Consider the following 21796-nt stretch of genomic DNA (forward strand, 5'->3'; position numbering starts at 1 on the left):
AACCGAGAGAAAAACTAGAATCGAAAGCAAGGGTTAGGCAAACGAAATACCTTATATAAATCTACGGATACCATAGATTTAGAGAGCCGAAGAGCGAGCCATAGAATGGGATGTACCCTAGAAAAAAAGTGCTTCAAAGGAGGTTGAAATAAGTCTGCTGAAGATCGAGTGCGAGTTCGATTTTATATGGGTCATATATGGGTTTCTGGTAATTTTCTGGTATTCTAGTATTTGCTGGTCTTCTTCAAAAATGCATATTCCATAGTATTTGTACGTAGTTTTAGTTTTATATTTATTTTTCTGTTATTTATTTGGTAATTTATGTAGTATTATTATGGAATTATTTTTGGTACTGATTTCCACAGACCGAAACGCAAACAAACCCTCTGGTGCACCCAACAATTACCAGGGTATACAAAATAGAATCTCGACCAGACACCACAGGAAACAGAATACACAGGTGGGGCACATAACAGAGGACATGGTCTCAGATAAGAACCGACCAAAGGATGAACCTTCCTCCAAGTGTACTGCATATGAGGGAGAGGGAGTGGGAGTGTGTGTGGGGATGTGGTTGTGTGTATACAAATCTCTGCGCTAATTAAAAGTCATTAGAGGGGTGGTGGTGGTGCTGCTGTAATTGCATCTAAATGAAATGCCAGGCTAAAGAAGGGCCTTCGTCCCTTCTCCTTGGATGCCCCCCTCCGGACGGAGATAAATCAGTTAGAGCTTTAAGACCAGATACCCAGATAATTATGTTAACGTTATCTAATTACATTTTTCCCTTTCTCATTTTGTGTGTCTCTCTTTACAGGTAAGCAACAGAACATTCAACGCCATGAAACATGAAGCTCCTTTCCGGAGAGAGAGAGGTGTAAGTGAATATTTTCAGGAATTAAAAGGCCTCGTTGCAAAAGTTCAAAGGGGAAACCGAACGAATGAATATTTCACCAGCTCACTTTCATTTAGCACTTAGCCAATGTCCTGCCCTGCTGTGTGTCCTGTGTGCGGTTTCCATGAAATATGAATCGGAATTACAAATGCAAATTCAAATGCCTAAAAACGAATGAATAAGTAATCATCGAGTGTTTCCATCGAGTGCGAGAGCTATTAGATGGCATGCCTACGAAAGGTTTCCGTTAGTCCTTCAAAGATTCAATTGCGATGGCGATGGCAATGGCGATTGCGATGCTGCTCACTTTGGTATTTTCTTCTTCATAAATTTGCAGCTGTTTCTCGGCTCATGAAATATGCAAGTGGCAAAGCTGGCATGAAAATGCCGGCGCTTCCGTTGCAAGTCCATTCCGGACTACAGGGGGGGACCCAGGGCCATTCTTTCGCTCTGTCTTTTTTTTTATATTTTTTTAATATTATCTTTGTCCAAAGGTTCTTCGTTTTTTTTTTGTTTCTACTTTTCTGTCTTTCTCTGGGTGTGTGTGCTCCTTGTGCTTGCTGTTTTGTTTAAATTGTCAGTTTGCACGCAAAACGCCGTAGTTCCGGCCAGTGTTCATTTCGCTGACTTGAACCTCCTGCTGCCTCCTGCAAATTACAGCCAGAACTTTTGTTCTTTTACGCCGCCGTGATGGCTCCTCTCCTCTCCTCTCCAACCCACTACACTTGGCTATTTATCCTCGTTTTCGCGCTATGCTCAGATATTTCCTTCCTGTTTCATATTCCATGGCAAATATTTCTCTGCAGATATTTTTTAATAAAGCATTTCTATACCATGGCTGGAGGAGAGAGGCCATGATTTGCCTGCGAATAAAGTGGTTGGAGTTTGAGGAGGAGCTAAAGCAGCTTTGCTCTTTTGCTCTTGTGTGTTTTATTTGTTATAGATAGTTTTATTGGTATTTCTTGTATTTTATACAGATACTGATTTTTAATTTCATCTCCAAAAAATACGCCTTCGAGTATTTATTAACCAAATGTAATTTCCCTTACATTTGAATGCCAAAATACCTTTCTCTCATTATGCATACCGACACGTGGCAGCCTCATCATGGACCACATCAAAGTGTTGCCAGAGAAAAGATACTTTCCCAGAAAGAGACAGAGATAGAGAGAGATAGAGAGAGTCATTGCCTAAGACACACGAAACACGCGTCAGAAATATAATTTCTACCTTATTCCAGCTTTTGGCGCCCTTAACACACACACTTTATTATTTATTGGCATAATCATTTTAATGGCAAGAAGGCAGCAGCAGACAGCAGCAGGCAAACACGATAATCATATTTATTATTAACATTTTAACTTAATTCAGCGTTTGGTCTGAAGGTTCCTCCACTCCTTTTCTTGGTGTACGCGCAGGGAGTGGGGAGATGCAAGATATCCTAATCATCAGTCAGCAGCAGTCAGCAGGTGTTTGTCATGACACTCATGAGTGAACGACTGAGTGATGACAAATATTTTAATTCAAATTTTATTCATACACAAAAAGCACACACCACACACAAGAAATAAGGAGTTTCTTACGCTCATTTGATTACTTTTTACTCTCGGTTTTTTTTTTCCTTTGCTTTACACCCAAAACAATATTTTTCTCTCTGTTGCTTTATGTAGCCTTAGGTTTTTAATTTTCTCCACGCCATGTACAGATAAAAAATAGATCTTCTTGACTGTAGAAGAGGTTGGTGGTTGCTCTTCCAACGATCCATCATAGCTTGAAGCCCATGGAACTGCTCTCTTCCTGCGCCACACACATATGTATGTTCATACATATGTAAATATGTACGTATGCCTGCCACTGAAAGCATTTTCATTTAATTGAAACAAATGCGTGCTGCGTATCAATTGAGGCAAAGAGGCAAACCATACATCGTACTCGTACTAAAATAAATATGTGTCTCTAAGCAATAAAATCTAAATGACAACAAATTCTAAAAAACGACAAAAATAGGGGCGGCATGACACCATTTATTTCTCTGGCTGTGCTCGAGCAAAAGAGAGGGCAAACATTATGTCAGGTGCCGCATTAAACGCGTTGTCCACCAATTGAGTGGCCCGTCAATGGATGGCAGCAATGGGGGTATGCTCGTATGTTTCCACCCCCTAGATGATGGCTGCTGATGGTTTATGTGGTGTCAAAGTGATATTAAAATCCATGTAAATTACACACAATCATCAAACCGCTCCTCTCCACATGTGCTCTGGTGTGGCTCTGTGTCTCTGTGAGTGTGCCATAAAATGACACCAAACACGAGCATATGGATCGACTTTTTATGGGTGCTGCTGACCATTTGACATACTCGTTACAGCAACAGCTACAGATATGAGCACAGCTAAAGCTACAGATACAGCTACTAGTAGTACAGATACGAATACAAGTACAGCTGCAGCTACAGCTTATGGCTCTTTATATTTAAAGTGCAGCTGTACCCATATATTCTCCGTATATTATATCAATTTTTTCACTCTTTATTCAGTTTTAGTCCTTAACTTTGGTAACCATTATTCGAAAAGTGTTCAGCATATTGCGGCTTATTATTATGATTGTTGCTCGTCTGCGTATACCAAATGCTCTGCGGGGTATTATGTGAGGGCTTCTGGGACTGAGCATGAACAGCAGATTCGCCAGGGGTGCCAGGGGGGCCACGTGGACCACGTGGACCCGTGGGTCCGGCAGGGCCACGCATGCCAGGCGGCCCTGGCGGGCCAGGAGGCCCGGGCACGGGAATGGGAATGTAGGCAGTGGGTCCCATAGGCTCCTCCTTTTCGGCGGCAGAGTCGCCATTCGAAGGGTTCAGCAGATTCAGATTGGGCCAATTTAAGCCCGATTGTCCTTGGAGATTGAAGCCCAGCTGGACGCGTGGCACCATCACATAGGACAGACCCGGATTGATGCGGTTTTGGTTCTGATTCTGATTGGCGAGGAGGGAGGGGCCATAGGCCACAGGATAGGCAGCCACTTGGGGCACCACATACTTGACATTCTGATCGTTCACCATGGGAATGGAATTCGAATAGAGATAGTCGGGGACCTTGCGACTGTCTTTTTCTGCACCGGGTTTTGCTTCGATGATTTGTGGCTCCTGGAAGGTCACCTCTTCGTCATCCGATCGCTTGATGTGTTCGCCCTGCGAGGAGTAGATCACAATTTGTGGCTCCTCCAGAGCACTGCGACCAGAGCCATGGACACGACGAAGTCCCGAAAGACGGGCCTCAATCAGCGGGGAAAGGAGACCCAAAAGAACTGCAGAAAGAAAGGATTTTATTTAGTTGGATTTATTTTGCTGTGAAGATTTGTTCGGTTTTCTTACCCAATATTTGTACACTTGGCTTCATGTCGGACAACTGCTTGAATTCGCTTGGTGTGTGGCCAGTTTTATACCCAAAAAATACCCGATGATAAGATCTGCCAAAAAAAAAAAGAGTTCTTGGGAGTGGTTCAATCAATTGTTGGCCATCTTTGGGCCATTAATTTAAAGTGTCTGCTTGGAAGTGGGTCAACATTTGGAACCTGTTCTAATGAAAAGGTTCAAGTTATCCGCAGATCTCAATCATTACTCAAAGAAGAATTTCGCTGTGGAAGAACGAACCCTTCTCTCTCTCTCACTCTCTCATCATCTCTAGCTGATCTCTTTTGCTATATATAAATCACAGAACTGTGAGCTCTCCCCCTATATTTTTTTTATTTATATTTTTTTTTTTGGCATTTCCTACTTTAAAAAACATTCATTTTCATCAGTGGATAAAGCAAAATAAAAGCAACTGGGGAAATAAGCCAAACAAAATATATATGTATACATAAATGCAGAAATACTAGAGCCAGAATGAGTGGAAATCACGAATGAAATTGAAAGTTCAACCCATTCCCATTCCCAAGTATTATTTTGTGTGTGGAACAACCAAGAGGAGTCCGTCTCTTAATTGAATTAAATCACAAAAAATAACGATAAACAAGAACAAAAATGAAACCACAATTAGTGGGAGAAGCGAAGCCCCTTTTTTGTTTTTTTTTTTCGTTGTTGTTGCTGAGTTGCTGTTGCTAAAGCCAGCACCCGCATCCGAGGCATGCCACCACACAGCAGTAAAGCAGCACAACAGGAACAACAGTATCGCAAAGGGGTCGACCACTGCGACAGTTGTCTGATCTACGGAATAGTTGTGCCACTTGCGCCGTGGCGTGCGCGTCGTTGGGCGCTCACCAACGCCAACACAACACCAAAAATAAACAAAAAAAAAAAAGAAAACAAACCCAAAGGTGTCCTTTCTACCGTACAAAATCTCGCGGGTGTGTGTGTGTCGTCGGTGCCATGCGGCTGTGGCTGTGGCTGCTGCCACTTGTGGTTGCTTGCTGGCTGCCACTTGTGGCCCCAGAGCCTGCCTCACCAGCGGCAACGGGGGGACAGCTGCGTCGCCTTTGGCTGCAGGATCACTGCCATGCGGGAATCTGCACAAATGTGGAGATCGGTCGCAGTGATTATGTGATTCTGTCGCAGGCCCCCATACCAAATCAACTGATGCTGACGTTCATCAATTCGAGCATCGCCAAGATACCGCATCTGCTGTTTGACACATTTCCGGATCTGCAGATGCTGCGCATGGAGAACTGTTCGCTGGAGACATTCGAGAAGCCGCAGTTCGAGGGCGCCAGCAATCTGATGAGCCTCTTTCTGGGCCTCAATCGTCTCAAAGATATACCAAAGAATATATTCCTGGGAGCGGATAATCTGGCCACGTTGCATCTCCATGGGAATCAGCTGAAACATCTCTCGAATCACAGTCTCCATGCCCTCAAGGAGCTGAAGGAGCTCTCCCTGGCCGACAACCTGCTGGAGCAGCTGCCCCTGGGCCTCTTTGGTGGCATGCGAAAGCTAATGGACCTAAATCTGGCTGGCAATCGCTTGGCGGCACTGCCCCGCGGCATCTTTGATAAGAATTTGAATCTGACGAGAATCAATCTGGCTCGCAATCGTTTCACGGCCTTTGAATCGGAACTGCTGAAGCTGCAGCCACGTTTGTCCCTGCTCGACATCTCGGGCAATATTATCCAGGAGCTAACGCTGAATTTCAGTCTCCTGGAGCTCGCCGTGGCCCACAGCTGCGATCTGAGGCGGCTCACAGTGTATGGGATAGTGCGAGAGCTGGATTTGCACAACAATTCGCTGAGGGAATTACCCCACATACCGCAAGCCATCAATGTGACGAGCTTGGATCTGTCGCAGAATCCCCTGGGCAATCTGCAGGGGAATCCGCTGAGGCGTTTCACAGCTCTGCTGCGACTCAATCTATCGACAACCAATGCCCATGAGCTGCCCGAGGGTATACTGAAGAAGCAAACGAGTCTCCAGATGCTGGACATATCAGGCAATTCGATATACTCGCTGAAGATCACACTCTTCGATAGTTTGAAGGCCCTGCAGTATTTCTACTTTCAGCAGAACAACTGGAATTGTGATTTTCTGCAGCTGTTGATGAGTTCCTTTGTCAAGCGAAAGGATCTCTCATTCATGGAGGACATCACGGCACCCGAATTGGTTGACGATTATGTGGATGGCATTGCCTGTTGGTATGAGAGCGATAAAACATCCAAAAAGTGCGATGCCAGCAGCTCCGATGCGGCGTTGGAGCTATCTGTAGTGCGGAATGAGATCAAGGCCTTCACGGAGGTGGTGGAAAAGAAGTTCATCAAAGTCTATCGAATGTTAGAGGAAATGAAGATGAAGCTATAACCAATCAATCTATAACATATCTATCAAATATTTAATCAAACCCACCACATATTTAATCCAGTATTTAATCGCATTATTTAAACTAAAATTTATTTGACACAACGACAAGCAATGACATGGCTATTTTTAAGAATTAATGTTACACATTTATACCATTAATAAAGTTCTTCTTTCGGGATATCTAGGGAAAACAAAACAAACACAACAGAGGAATGGTGATTCTTGTTGGAGAGGGGATTTGCTTCGCTCTTAATTGTTATTATTTTTGTGTCATGAAAGGAAACCTTATGTGCCTTTTTTTACACCTCTGTTTGCAGCTGCTCCCAAATGGCTTTTAAATGTTTTCCCCAATCAATTTTAGCCACTCCACAATTTATTTAACTGAATTATCATACATCCCATACATCATATATCCCACGAATATTTTCCATACATATTTCTATTCCATAACCAAAATGTCAAAAGGCACATTACCTTATGGCGAAAATTCCTTTATGGTTAAACATATTAAAACGGTTTATCAGGCGATAAATCCCACCGCAAATATTGGAAAATATTCCAGCATTAAAAAACAAAATATTATGCTCTTCTTTAACGCTCAATTTAATGCCATAAATATTTTATGCAAAACACGAGGCAAGCCCATGACAGCATAAAGAAAAAAATAAAATAAAATAACAGAATGGAATGGAAAAAGTATTTATGGCATAACAAAAAAATATATATATTTTTTAAATATGAAAATTATCAGCGTAATCGGAAAGAGGGACAGAGAGAGATGAGAGGATGATACAGACAGAGCGACAGAGACACTTGAAAACCGACAAAACTTAATTAAATGCAGACACACACAAAGAGAGAGAGAGAGATAGAGAGAGAGAGATAGAGAGGGAGCAAGCGAAAAACGAGAGAGGTGAATACAGAGAGAAAAAGAGAGAGGTGCGACACCAACCATCTGAATGGCTATGAGAGGTGGAAATATATAAATACCCTTTCAAAGAAGTAGCTAATTTATTCTTAAGGAATATAAAGGATTTAAGGCTCTGAAAATTCAGAAGATTTATATCTGGATTCTCTCTTTTCCTCTTTCAATGTCTATAATTATTTTACACTCTCTTGTGTCACATGGCGACGTAGCATTTAGCCGCCCTTCTATTCGCTTCTCATAAGTAGTACCTAACCAGGCGGAGGTACATCGGTGTGAGTGAGTTCTTACTCCTATCCTCCCTTGTCTATCTTTATGGCTACTCTCTTGAAGAAAGGGTATAAGCAGTGCAAACATCAATGGCATTCTTTTTCTTTTTTGTTTAAGCAGCAATCATTGTACAGCGCATCTGATCGCTGAAAACAGTGCAATGATAATAAATGCATTTTGTAAATATTTTTTCAGTGCCTGTTTAATATGGAATTGCCGTCTCCTGCAACTGTATTTGTATCTCTTCATGTGGGTGTCTGTGTGTGTGTGTTGCTAGTAGAGTAGAGTGTGTATATCAAATAAACAAACACAGAAAGCAGACAGCAGACATCACACACACACACTCACAGACGTGCGGCATGGAATGGCATTAAAATATGGCTTACAGTTGATTGGACAGAAAATTGTGTGGTGCAACTTTTTTGCTTGCCTGCCAGCCAGCCAGCCAGCCTGCCTGACTGCCTGCCTGCCGCCACAGAGATATGCAACTTGTGTGGAAACTATGAAAAGTTTTGTGCCAGCAATGGAGCTGACAATGTGTTCCACGATACTGCCCAGTTTTTGTGCGACTTCTTTTGTTGATTTATAGTAGATGATGGGGTGAACCTCGTGTCCCTTAAAGAGCCATTTCTATGCCTCCTTCCGCACTTATGCTGTGAGCTGTGCTCTGCTTCTCTTATCCGAAAAGCCCATTTTCCAATAAGCATCATTTGCATTTTCGATGCTTTTCCGGCTTTAGCCACCCCCACACTCTACCCTACGCGACCAAAACGACGGACAAATGACAATTTCTATGCAAAAATCTCTCTGGCAGAAAGATGAAAGGGCCAAAAGTACGGGCCATAAAGTATGCAACACATTTTAAAGCTTAAGCCATTAAGATCTCTCTCGCTCTTTCTCTAGTCATACTCGCTATACCCTCTATCTGCACTCTTCTCTCTCCCTATCTCCCTCCTCTTCTCTCTCTCTCTCTCTCTCTGTCTCTCTTTCTCTGTTCTGTATCCCCTCGTAGTGTTCATCTGCTGCTACTGGTGCTCATGCTGCTGCTGCTGCTGCTGCTGTAAGACTCTTACTACGCTTGTAAGCAACTTCCGTTTCCGTTATCCGACGCGTCGTTTGTTCTGCCATTGTTGCCACTGCAGCTGCAGCTCCAGCTGCTCCTGCTCCCATTGTTGCTGACTGCCACTGCTCCTCCTCTACCTCCTGTTACGCCATAACGTAACGTTAACAACGCTTACGTGCTTACGCTACGCAACATATGCACAGCGCTCTCCTCTCCTCCCCTCCCCTCTCCACCCATCCCCTCTAACTTTTGTATCTTGTCTTGCAGCTTAAATGCATTTTGGCCAAGTTTATGAAATTGTTGTTGTTGCTTGTTTGTTGTTTTTTGTTGGCCCCGTAGTTTTATTTCTTGTTATTGTTGTTGCTGCCACAACTCATTAAGAAAACAAAAGCTCTGCACAAAAGTTAGTCGTTAGCCAAAGGCCCCACCTTTTCTCTTACTTTCTCTTAGTTTTTGTTATAATTAAGTTGACTTTATTACCCCTGCCCTCGGCCCCCCCACTCAAACAAAATGTTGTTGTTTGAATGCACATTTGGCCTTGGATTTTAGTGTTTTGCGCCCCACCCTGTGGGGGCTAACCGCTTGAACATTTATTGAACTTTTATAATGGCGATTTTATGGTCAAAATTACAGGCAGAACTTCGCTTATTACCTCTCCAGCTGTCTGGGTGGGCACTTTAACTTAAGCAGGGTGCGAGAGGTGAGTGGTCACTTTTGAGGGGGGAGGAAGTGTAGTAGCAGTATAAAAGGAATATGGGGAAAAGTACTCCATTTATCAATATTTAAGGTATGAAGATCTGCTCTAAGTGCGCTCCGAACATGCTGCTTTCTTTTATATATTGTTACTCATGTAACAATATTCGCCCCCCCTCATGTTAGTCTCTTATGCTCGCTTTATAATTTACTTATATAAGGGGGAGAATCGCTTATCCCTTAGCCGTCCCTCACGTTCCATCACTCAAATGCCCGTTACGTGCCACAAAATGGAATGCGTGCTCATGATTTCCACACACAAAACACACACAAACACACAAAAAAGAGACCCTCCAGAGACTCTTTCCATTTGAATGCGTTGTGTATGCCTGTAGAGAGAAATTTAATATTTCTAATTTCGGTCCTCCTACATATTATAATCCAACAAATCATTCCTGTTGGAGGGGAAATATATATTTGTTTTTTTGGCCATTATCCATAAACAATGCACACGCTTCGCCTGCAATTATGTGCGCAATTAGGCGTTTGGAGTAATTTTTATCAAAATTTCTCTCGCTTTGCATGTCCACACAGGAAAGGACAGACAGAGAGCGCTGCGCTGCACAGAATGAGAAAGGCTCATAAATAAAGCTTAATGGCAAAAACAGTTGGTCAGCCTCAGGCGGGAAGTACTGGTGGTAGGGGGTAGGCATTAAATTAAAAATGCCGCCCAATGACGGGAAGAGAAGCGCAGAAGAGAGCGAGTAAAAAATATGTTGCCTACTTTTGTGGGCCTGTGCATAATTGGGCAGCATGAATAATACATGTATTTATATGTGTATATGTATGTGTGGGTATGTGTGTGAGTGTGTTTTTCCCTGCGTATGTATGTGTGTGTGTGCGTGAGTTGCTAGTTTGGCAAACGAGGCGTGTGCACAACATGCGTTTGCATAAATTCACGCTTAATTAGCTCTCACTTCGCCCTCTCACTCTGCCATGCACCCTCTCCCTGCTGGTACACCCACGCAATCCCTCATTCCGCCACTTAGTAGCCGTCCACCTACCATTCGTAGCCACATTATCCAGCATGGAAGCAAGCTGTAACGCTTCTAATTAGCGGTTACCAAACACTTAAACGCGCTTAAATCTAATATAATAAAATATTACAGAATATTTTTACATTCCAACAGGAATATACACTGTGACATGGAGGAATGTTTCCATATTTAGAATTTACTAGCCGACCCGCGCGCTTCGCTGCTTACTAAAGGCATTTAATGTTTCGAAATTCTTCGAAATTAAACAATAATACAACAAGAGCAACAAATATATTTACTTACACAAATTTAAATTTTTTCAGAAAACAATTTTTCATACAAAAAGGTATTAAAGCAAATTCTATCATAAAATGTTCTGTTCTACAGAATAACACAAAATTAAATTAAATAGGAGTTTAAGCACACATTTTTACACCAATTTGTGGTTTTTTGTATAATTTTTTAATGATGCCGTTTAATATTCCTACCGCAATAATGTCCTTAAGAATAAGAACTTAATATATATTGTTTTGTATTAAGGCTACATATTTCCATCGCACTTGAACTGTTTTCCCTCTAAACAACGCTACAAAATTAATTTTTATAAAAGATTCATCAAGAAATATGCTATAGAACTTGGATGTAATGGAATGTAGCTATAGAGTAGAGGGAGTAGACGCAGTAGAGGCCTCTAGGATGCCATATCACTTTTATTAGAAAGAGCATTTTCCACAGTGTACCTGTGAATGCAAACATACCTGCAGCATTCTTATCAGAAGAAAAGCTAATTGGAGAACAAAATGGGGGGAAAAAAGGGAAGAGTAAAGTTCCAGCACAAATTCAATTTCATTCAGAAACACAGTTCGTGTGTGTTGTTTGCGTTTTGGTTGCCATTATTAACTGGCTTTTTGGCGCAATTAAGGTGCCACCGAACTCCATGCCCTCCATAGCCCCCACCCCCACACCCCAACCACGATGCACGTGTGCCGTGTACGTGTCTTTGGCGCATTTACGTTTAATTTGCAGCTACAGTTGCAGCAGCAGCAGGAGGCGGAGGAGCAACAGGAGTGGCAGAAGCAACAGAGGAAAGAGTTAGAGCAGAAGGAGCAACAGTGGGAAACAGGAAGCAGCATCAGAAAGTTCCTTCAAGTATTTTGACTGCTAATGCACGCACGTTTTTTGCAGCAGGACGAACAAGCCAGCCAGCCAGCCAGCCAGCCAGCTAGCGGTGTGTGGTGTGGCGGTGGTTCCTATCCAGTGTTTTCTCAACTTTTAACCAAATTGTTTAACTAAGTAGCAAAAGCGAATAAAAGCACGTAAGACAAATGCACATACACGGGGGCCGCCAAAGGAGACTAGAAACTTGGCCAAAAGTGCCAAAAGAAAGCGGGAGGAACACAATGAATCATCATTTATGGTGCATGATAAATTCTTGGGAAATTTTGAAAGTTAGTTTTGCGGATAAACCACACAAAAAAAGCGGTGATCAAAAGTTGCTACAAATGGGAGTTTTCTGTTGGAAGATAAATGCATAATGGCAAAGAATAAAAAGGCATTCAAAAGAAATATTGATACTAAAAATATATTTATATTTGGAGCTAGATCTTAACAATGCTTAAAATACATATTTTTTGTCTGCATTTGAAGAACACATTTTTATTTATATATGAATACCCTTAGAGTAAAATTTATTTAGCATTTAAAAACATTTAAAGGAGTCTTAAATCTTCGTAAATTACTTCACTTTGCACCATCATTCCCATCTGCATGCTGGAACTTCTCTTAATTCCCCTATTCATTCGACCATTCACATTCAGATAATCTTCCTGGAAGTTTCATTAGCAGAAAATCAAATTAGTCGACCAATCATTGGAATGGAACCTGGAACACAAATCAGTAGAGAAACCATGTAAACCAAAGGATACAGACACAGAGGAAACAGAATAGAGAATGAGAACCTTAGCCAACTATTTAAATCTCCATTTGGGATTGGGGGATATTCGAACCATTCATTCGAACAGCAGACAAAACATTTACCCTGCTCTACGGCTATCCTCTTCGCTGCATTTGTCATTGCAAATTGAATCCAACATCCAACATCTACGGAGAGAGCAGAGCTAACATGACAAATCATTTACTTATTATACCCAAAGGGGTGCAGAGAGAGGGTCGAATTTTTCTGCATTTGACAGTGTGAGAAAGACCAGAGAAAAGTGGACATTGTGCCACAGAGAAAGGTAGAGAAGGGGAGATTTTGCCACACAAAAAGGTGGAAAAGAGCATGGAACTTTCCATGGAAAAGGAGCGGAAAGAGGATGTTCCACCAGTGAAAGGTAGAGCAGCAGAGGATGCCCCAGCAGCAGCAGAGGATGTCCCCACCAAAAGGTAGAACGAGAAATCAAAACCTACAGAGAAACACAGGATTAGATAATGGTTTTCGTTCAGCAGCAGCATCAGCATCAGCAGGAGAGCTTTTGCTTAAAGCCACCTCGCAGCATGATATTGGCAGTTGACCAAAAGAAAAGGTGCAGTGGCATGTTGGCCAAAAGCGTTTGGCTGGCAGTACATGCATTCCACTTGAGTTGACAATGCAGCAACACCCAAGCCATGCACCATGTACCACCCACTATACTGCATTGAGCTGCACTCACATGGAATGCGCAGCTGCACAATTTATAGGATATCCAAAAGGAGAAGGAGAATGGGGAGGAGTAAAGCTGCACGGAAGGAAGGAGATGGGTAGTGGTGGGAGAGAGCTCTGATAACAAGCTTACTCTCGTCTGTCGTGTCTGTCGTGTCTGGTGTCTGTGTCCCGTAAAATCGTATAAATTGCAAATTGAATTTAACGATAAACATCGGGATGCGGCTGCTGCCGCTGCAAACGGCATTTGCCATATTGAAATCTGTGTGGCTGTTCGGTTCATTGTTTGGTCCACTTAGAGCTGCTGCTGCACTCCCTTAACTCCATTTGGTATGCTTAAACTACAACATCCTCAGTCCCCCACTCCTTGTATCCTTATAGTCCGATTTCCCTTTCTTGTTCCATTATAGTCCGGTTCCTCTCTCTGTGTATCCTTGTCCAATTGAGACTGATTGCATTTGTCAACTGTTGTCTGTGTTTGTGGAGTTAAACAAAACACACTTGAGCAGACATTTGTAGTTTAAGCACTGAATTGATTTCCAAATTGACATTAATGTATCTTTTCTGATTTGGTTTCTCTTTTGTTTCTTTGCAGGTGAGTTGAATAATCCATGATATCACACACACACACATTTCGGAATCAATAAAAGCCGTAAGAAATAATCGACTGCAAAGTACTACGTCTATATATCCCCCTTCAATCATCATCTGTCTGGCAAATATCATCATGTCTAGACCACTTTCTTTGCCCCTTGTCCGTGGCTCACTGGTGTCGCCTCCACTTTGCAATTATGTTGCCCGGAAACACAGTTACCCCACAAAAACCCACCCAAGAACTTTTGTTCATAATTTATAGAACCCCCAAAAAGAAAAGGCAGGGGCAGGGAACAAAAAACAAAAGTCCAAAGACCAGACAGCGTGGCGACGACAATGACGATGGCAAACGTTTTCCAACAGCTGGAAAAAGAGGTAACACCCGGCAATAAAAAAAGGGGAGGGTTATAGCGGAATTTAATGTTAGTTGAGCGAAAAGAGACTAAGGGATACCCTCTTGAAGAGTTCAAAATAAAACACTAAAGTTTGTTGAGTTCTGAAAATTGTTAAAGAAGGAAATTCATGCTGAAAAAAGTTCTTATCAATTTTTAATTTTTAATTTTAACAAAGCAATAAGACTTGATTATTCATATTAAAATGTCCATGCAATAAATTCTAATTAAATTCTCTGATATTTCCTAATATATTAGGTCCCAGTTGATCCATTAAGAAGGAGTATAAAAAAAATACAGAAAATCATAACAAATATTCATTAAATTCGAAATTGCACGCGTCATACGGTAGCGCACCTCGGTCAGTTGTGGTCGATTCCGCCTGGGACGCGCGCGTCTCAAGCTTCGGTGTAGTGTTGCTTTCTTCCAATTGATCTATTCAAAAATATTCTATTCTATTTCAATTCTTCTGGCTTCCCTTTCCCAAAATCCATCCTACCCCATTTGCTACCCCTCCAAAAGAACAAAAAAAAGAGAGAGAAAAATCCCAACGAATTCTGGCAGCCAAAAGTCAAAAACTAACTGCCTTTTGTTTGAGACCAATGCGCCATGTGTCCTTTACGGACACAAACTCCTCTTTCTCTCTGTCTATATGTACGCGTGTGTGTGTCTAACGAAGTGCTAGTGTGTGCGTGGCTACCCTCTGCTGTTCTCTGTCTTTGTATCCGTGTGGCACGTTCTACGGTTTAACCTTTTTTTTCTACCCCTTTGGCCATATTGTTGCTCTGTTGGCCCCCATATTCTTCTTGTTGCTATTGTTGCGGGCATAAATAATTCAGAAAACACACACAAATTTACACAGATACAACTAGAACCTGGATACAGATACAGCTAGACCTGAAAACAGATACAGATACAAATACAGCTAGAATCTGGTCATAGATATACACTCGGAGCAGTTGGCCTTTTCATTGTTTTTGCCTTTTGACTTTTTTCATGCCTACTTTTTGATATGTTCTTTTGTTTAAGTAAAGAGAAATGTGGAGAAAAGCCCAGAGAGAGAGAGAGACAGTGAGGGAAAGGCAATAGGGAATGCCAGAGAGGGAGAGAGAGAGTCGAGTGATTTGTTGGATATTTGCTTCTTTAACTGCTTTCTAAGTCGTTGATTTCTACAGATATACGAGCATTAAAATGCTTTAACCTACAGTTTTTATTTGGTTTACAGTTGAAAAATTCTTTTACTTCCATTTAATTTTACTCAAAATTCTACTTTTAATTTTACTTAATTTAATATTTAAACCACTCGTCCACTCTATGCATTTCTATACATTAAATAAGTCTAAATTGATATTAAATACTTTTGTACATACATATTTATTTAATGTTGAATTATTGTATATACGTGTGTGTCTAACGAAGTCTGGGCCACACATTAAGATGGTTGTGTGTGTGTGGTGGAAGCTGTAGGGGAAAATTCATTTTCACATTTATGAAATACTTGCTGAAATTTTCAGCCAAAAAGTTGCCTCCTTGATTCCCTCACATAAATTTCGAGCAGTTTTTCATGATTTATACACTCGGTAGGAATATTTGCACTGCTCAGCATTTTCCTCTGCTCTCCTCTGGCAATTATTTGAAAGCCAGAGTTTCTGTGGCACCACCGCATATGCGAGTGTGTAGGTATGGTTGCACATACACTCCTAAGCGATTTCTCAATTTGCATATGTTTCGCACACACACACACACACCCAGTTGACGAGGAACGAGAGTCCTTAAGGGACCCTCTTGAGTTCTGGCCTGGCCTGTCCTGGCACTCAATTTGTTAAATAAATTGAATTATGTTACAGTTTTCGGCAGTCATTTTTTGCTCTCTCTTTTTGGTTTCGTTTCGTTGCGGCCTCTAGTTGACCTTTGTGTGTGGGCGCATAGGCGTTGGGATGCTGCTAATAAAATTATTCGCACATATGCGACAACTTTGATGGCCAGAAATCCGTTGCCTTATGGGAGACGTGACAACGATATCTCCTGGGCATATTGACATTGGGCTGCTAGTTAAGAACTAATTACAAAGTTTTTGGGGCGACTTAAAAAGCAATGGAAAGCCACTGAGCGTCTCACAGATGGGAGATTTTCCAGCTATGGTTTTTGAGGAGAGAAAAATAGCGTCGGTGAATAATAAATTTCAACAGAGCAAAAAAATGTATTAAAAATGAAAACCAAAGCCAAAATAAATATCTCCTTCCTCCAGTTGCATAGCGGCAGAAAAAAAGTCGCAGTGGATATGAAAAATTATAGCAATGTGTGAATGGCATACACATACCCCTCTCTTGGGGGGTAGAAGTTTTCCCCAGCTTTACGCAATCGCGAGCATAATTAATAACGAGGGCGAAAGCGGAAAAGCAGTGCACGCGGAAATCCAATTAACATTTTAATGTTTTTTTGTGTTGTTCTTTGGCTACTTCCGTTTCCGTGTCCAAAAAAAAAAGGAAGAGTTTATGCGAATTTTTAAGCAAAATAAAAGAGAAATTAACTCCGTTCGAGGGACACCAACATGTGGTATACGTAATATGTGCGTGGATTTTAGTGCCACATCGTAAAATCCATAGCCTTTTTGGGGTAAAGGAATCTTTCTGTAGAGAGACAGGGAGAGAGAGCGAAAATCCAATTGACAAACTTCGGTCCTCTTTGTCGGCGTCGTCTATTTTTTATGACTCTCTCCAGCAGCTATTAACGCGTTCATGGGCCTCTCCTGCATGCAGCGCCTGCTGCTGCTGCTGCCTAATTAGATTTGAGGCTGTGCGAGTATGCCCTGAATGTCCTGTGGAAGGGGGGGTCTGTCTGCGCTGTCAAGTGTGGGACTGCTTTTTGGGCCAATTGGCGACCATAAAACGTAAGCGTAATAAACCGTCTACTTTCTTTTTGGTTCAGAGGCAAAGTGAAAGCATTGCTAATGGAAATTAATGTTGTAGAAAAAAAAGGACTACAGCAAAGGGAAGAACCAGTCGCATGAAAAGAAAGGGCAGACGCACAGGACTGTCATTGGTAGTAAAATAGGGATAAAACAGAAAAGGGACTAGGCACTAGGAGGAGGGAGTCATCAGTGGATTGGGCACAGCCAGACAGGCAGGCAGGCAGTCATTTGCGATAACTAGGCATATTCGTAAGTCACTTAATTAAGTTTCAGGTAAAGTTACGGGGCAACAAGTGATGTTAGGAAAAGTAAAAGAGACAGCGAGAGTACATAGAAAGAGAGTACGATAGAGAGAGAGAGAGAGAGAGAGAGGGCGAGCGAGAGAGGTAGGTAGTCGCAAAGAAAAGCTTAGCGCTTAAAGAGGTTCTACTCGTATAAAAGTTGGTTCCTTTTGGCTTAATTAAAGCATTTATGAAGGGGCAAAAGTTCTCTTATTCGAAGAGATGCTTCAATCGTTTGCCAAAGTTGTTGGCCAGGAAATTCAGTTGCTTGGAAGGGATTTGTAAGCCCTAATTAAGAGAGAGAGAGAGAACGAGAATGGGCGATCCCAAAGGTTAAGAAGTGATGGAAAAGTCTTTGAGTTGAATCGAATTAGCTTTAAGAAGTCCTTTTTGTAATCATTGCAAAAATTTAATGTTTTATAGCATAAGCAAAAAAAAAAAGGAAACAAAAATTTATATGAAAGAATTTCGACAAGAAATTCCTCCGAAAATATATTCCAGCTTTTTCGTAAGTCTATTTTTCTTTCAGACTGTTTTCTATTTTGGAAAGACCACAAATAAAATAATCTCCGCTACCAACTTCAATCAGCATTTCCCTGAAACAACAACAGAAGTGATTCGTTGTTTCTCTTCTTTTATTATTATTCCTTTTTTTTTTGAGAGAGCAACTCATACTTTTTGGTAATGCCCCAACCGTAAGCTAGCCACAGAATTCCCCCACTGATATATTTACCTTTCATCGAATGCACCATAAAATCCAACAGAGTATTTTGCCACCCAAAAAAAAAAAGAAGGAAGTAAAACAAACACCAGACCAGAGCAGACCAGACCCGCGGAACAGAGAGCAGAGGAGTGGAGGCTGCTGCAGAGACACGGTTCATGGGGCTGTGTGAAAACTGCTGCTGAAAAGCGACTTTCAATTAATATACGAGTATGGAGAATCGGGAGAGAAAGAGGCGTTTAAAATTCGCAGACAGTAGCCGCCGCTTGGTGGGCACGGAACCCCTTTAACAGGCAATAACGAGGCAAGGCAAAAGCCACAGGCCAAACACGCACATGTCCTGTAGAGTCCCCGTTCCCCACTGCTCCTCTGTCCTGTCCTGTCCTGTCCCATGGTGTCGGCGTCCTGTGTTCTGTCCGCCTGTTTGCAACATTTTCTCGTTTTTAAAAATACTTTCAGAGGAACACGCACTTGTACTGCACTCCCCCGAGGTACTCGTAAATTGTGCAATTTCTTCATTGTTGCTAATTTATATGACACGCCAGAGTGCCCCACACAGCAAATCAGTAAAAAGATAAAACGGCAGAAAGGTGGGAAGGTGGAAAGAGTTCAGAAGCGGGAAAGTGCAGACAGAGAGAAGGATCATCGCAGGACAAGGCGCTAATCCAAAGCAAATAATGTGCCATACCAAAAAATTGCATGTTTCATGGCCAAAAGCAAAGACCCCCAGAAGGCAGAGCTAGAGAAGCAGCACACAGAGGTGGAGAAGTGGCAAGAGATGGACAGGACACCCAGAGCTGGAGAAGTAGCAAGAGAATTTAAGAGAGAGAGAAAAAAAGACAAAAGAAATAGCAACCAAAAAAGAGGATGGGGAAATAAACCGAAAAGCACGTAACTTTTGGTTAACCAAATGGAATATGACGGTGCTCCTGACCCACCCACTCTCAGCGGAGAAGAAGTCACCCCCACTCTCAGCCGAGAGAGAGAGGGAGAGGCAGCAGAAGGGAGACCTGCTCCCCAGGCGCAATTCCGCCCACCGTTTGGTCTGTTGTGTTAGTTCAAATTACCTGAAAGTCCTTTTGGGCTTTTGAGTTTTTACACACACACACACACACAGGGTTGCAAGGCGGCTAAGGGCGGAAATGATAGAGGGTGGATGGGTAGAACTGAACTGCAATTTGCTGATTCTTGGATTTGGGAGTCACTGGGAATATGATATACATATGCATGTAGGGTATTAAGTGGCATCAGAGACGGCTTAAAGGAACCCTTGGATTGGCCAGCAGTAAGGACATTTGTTACAACAGGAAGAAGAGATTAAGGGAGATTTCCTTTTGGTGTTTGGGCAGTGGGGAAAGTGCAGAACGTAGGGAAAAGTGTGTGTGTGACAAAAACGGGAAAACTATTTTGGTGGCAGAGGTCGGGTGACCCAAAAGCCAAAAGGCTCCCTAATTGATGTTTTTTATTGACACCAAATAGGTTTCTGAGTTGGAAAAGCATGGAAATCTTTTGTGGGATTCCAGGAAATGCCTTTTTAGTAATAGTATCTATAGAGAATTCTTTCGTAGAAAATTAAAGGGAAAATAAAAAAAAAAAAACAGTTTTGTACTTGTTTTACTTTTGCTTAAAGAACACTTTAATTTCTGTATAATTAAAATTTAAATTTAACATTTAAGTTCCCTGAAATTCCTTTAAAAGCATTTCTACTTTTCTCCCAAAATTCCTCGAATTTTTCACCTTGAAAGTGTATCTCCCGCTTAATCCTCCAACCACAATTACTGTGCTGAATCACAATTAAAATTGTTAACCGCAGAAACACAGAGGAAGCAAGAGCCACCACCAACAACTACCACCACGTACTCGTAGCTCGTGGCTCGTGGCCCGTACTCATACGAGACTATGAACCTAATTACCAAGTTTCCAAATCTAATAACTTTATGGCTCTCTGTCTGTCTCTCTGTCTGTGGCTTTCGTTGGCAAGTTGCTGCTGCTGCGCTCTCGGACACAATCCGCTTAAGTCGCAGTCCCAGTGAAATTTGTGTGTGAATTAAGAGATTTTTATACCCCTCCACCACACATCCAACTTATGTGCAAGCAAAAAGATGAAAACTTATTTAGACATTACATCTGCAGGGGATCTGACTCTATCCCTCTGTATCTCTCCCCCTTAATCCTGGCCAAAACTTTGTTGCATTATTTCAAGACAAGTTTTGAAATAAAAATGAGGCAAAAAAAATGTATTTTTCCGGTGAGTGGCAAGCTCTATTCTGATGAGGAGAACGTGGAGCATATAGAGGATGTAAGCAGTGAGAAGGAGCAAGAGCAAGAGCAGCGATGACTGCCAGTAGATGTTGAACAGGCTGCTGCTGCTGGGCCACATTGTATGAGGTGCTGGATGGGATATTTTTGCATGGAAGCCCAAAAGTTGAAAGAATATTTAGTGTCCTGGCCATAAACTGAACAATTTGCTGTCAAATTATGCCTTTCAAAAGGCAAGGCACGACACGGCCCAGCACAACTTTGTGTAGGGAGGGGCATGAAGTGGGGTGTACAGTGTACACTGTACAATATCGTAAAAAGCGCATGAAACTGTGGCAGCACTCGTGGCAAACACACAAACACACTGAGCGAGAGAGGGAGAAGAAAGTATATGCAACATTTTTGGACATTTTTATGCGAAAAAGGCAGCGTAGGAAATGAGACGACGAAGAGGATGAGGACTGAGGACTGGACACCAAGTGATACAGGGCGGATAGGCACTCTGGCAGGATATTTATTGAACAACAAACGGGGGAAGGAGCCGCCAACGTGGCTGAAGTAGGGAAAGGGGGCATGAGGCAGCGTTTCTATGCACTTAATATGTGTGAAAAATGCGTTCAAGGCAACAAAAAAAAAAAAAAAGGGAAAGGCAAAGACGAGTAGAAGCCAGGTATAAGGTCCGCTCTTTCTTGCTTCTTAGTTTTCCATAGACTCGCAATCTATGTGTGTGTGTGTGTGTATATGCCTGTGTGTTTTCCATTTTTCCCCGTCCCATTCTATTTTTCCGCTTCGTTGTGGCGTTTCCCCTGGCAAATTGCCATACACCAAACAAGAACAACAAAACAAAAACAGAAAACAGAAACAGTTTTCAAGCCTCACAAAATATGCAACACACAAAATTTTGCGCATACCCAACGCTGCGTATGTATGTGTGTATATATGTGTGGTGTGCATGCGTGTGGCATGCCCCACAAACCATGTTAAAATGTGGCGCATTGCATTTTCTTCTTGCATACTTTTCCACAGCGGCTTGGCTGGTGGCCGTTGGATGGGGGAAACTTTTTCGGTTTTGAATTAAACAACGCACGTATTTCACACCTTGCCCCAACAACCATGGCAACATACCCACACACATACATACATACATATCATTTTACGCTGGTGTTTATGTGGTTGCAGTGGGCAGAGGGAAACCTCTACCTTGGGGCTAAACGAAACGCGTTTACCCATATGAGTGACGACTGACAATTGTGTGTGTGAATGAACTTAACCGACTGAAGTGGATTGGATGGCTGAATGCCTCGTTGGCTCCTCGCTGCTGCCTGCCTGCTGCAA

General features: G+C 42.1%; 3 protein-coding genes across 4 annotated transcripts in view; 2 read left to right on the forward strand and 1 right to left on the reverse strand.

Annotated features, from left to right (window-relative positions):
- LOC111074039 (furin-like protease 1) overlaps positions 1-21796 on the forward strand; it is a 61881-nt gene that overhangs the window by 13796 nt on the left and 26289 nt on the right. The gene's annotated exons all lie outside the window — the stretch shown is intronic.
- Positions 3435-4427, reverse strand: LOC111074111 (collagen alpha-1(XVII) chain). Its single transcript, XM_041595160.1, has 2 exons — positions 4260-4427; positions 3435-4192 (listed from the first exon to the last, which is right to left on the reverse strand). Exons 1-2 carry the CDS (start codon positions 4282-4284, stop codon positions 3435-3437), a joined length of 783 nt encoding a protein of 260 aa, XP_041451094.1. The 5' UTR covers positions 4285-4427.
- Positions 5063-6887, forward strand: LOC111074090 (carboxypeptidase N subunit 2). The gene has a single exon (XM_022366736.2). The coding sequence runs from the start codon at positions 5256-5258 to the stop codon at positions 6672-6674; it is 1419 nt and encodes a 472-aa protein (XP_022222428.1). The 5' UTR covers positions 5063-5255; the 3' UTR covers positions 6675-6887.

This window comes from Drosophila obscura, unplaced genomic scaffold (assembly GCF_018151105.1).
Source record: "Drosophila obscura isolate BZ-5 IFL unplaced genomic scaffold, ASM1815110v1 contig_4, whole genome shotgun sequence".
NCBI lineage: Eukaryota > Metazoa > Arthropoda > Insecta > Diptera > Drosophilidae > Drosophila > Drosophila obscura.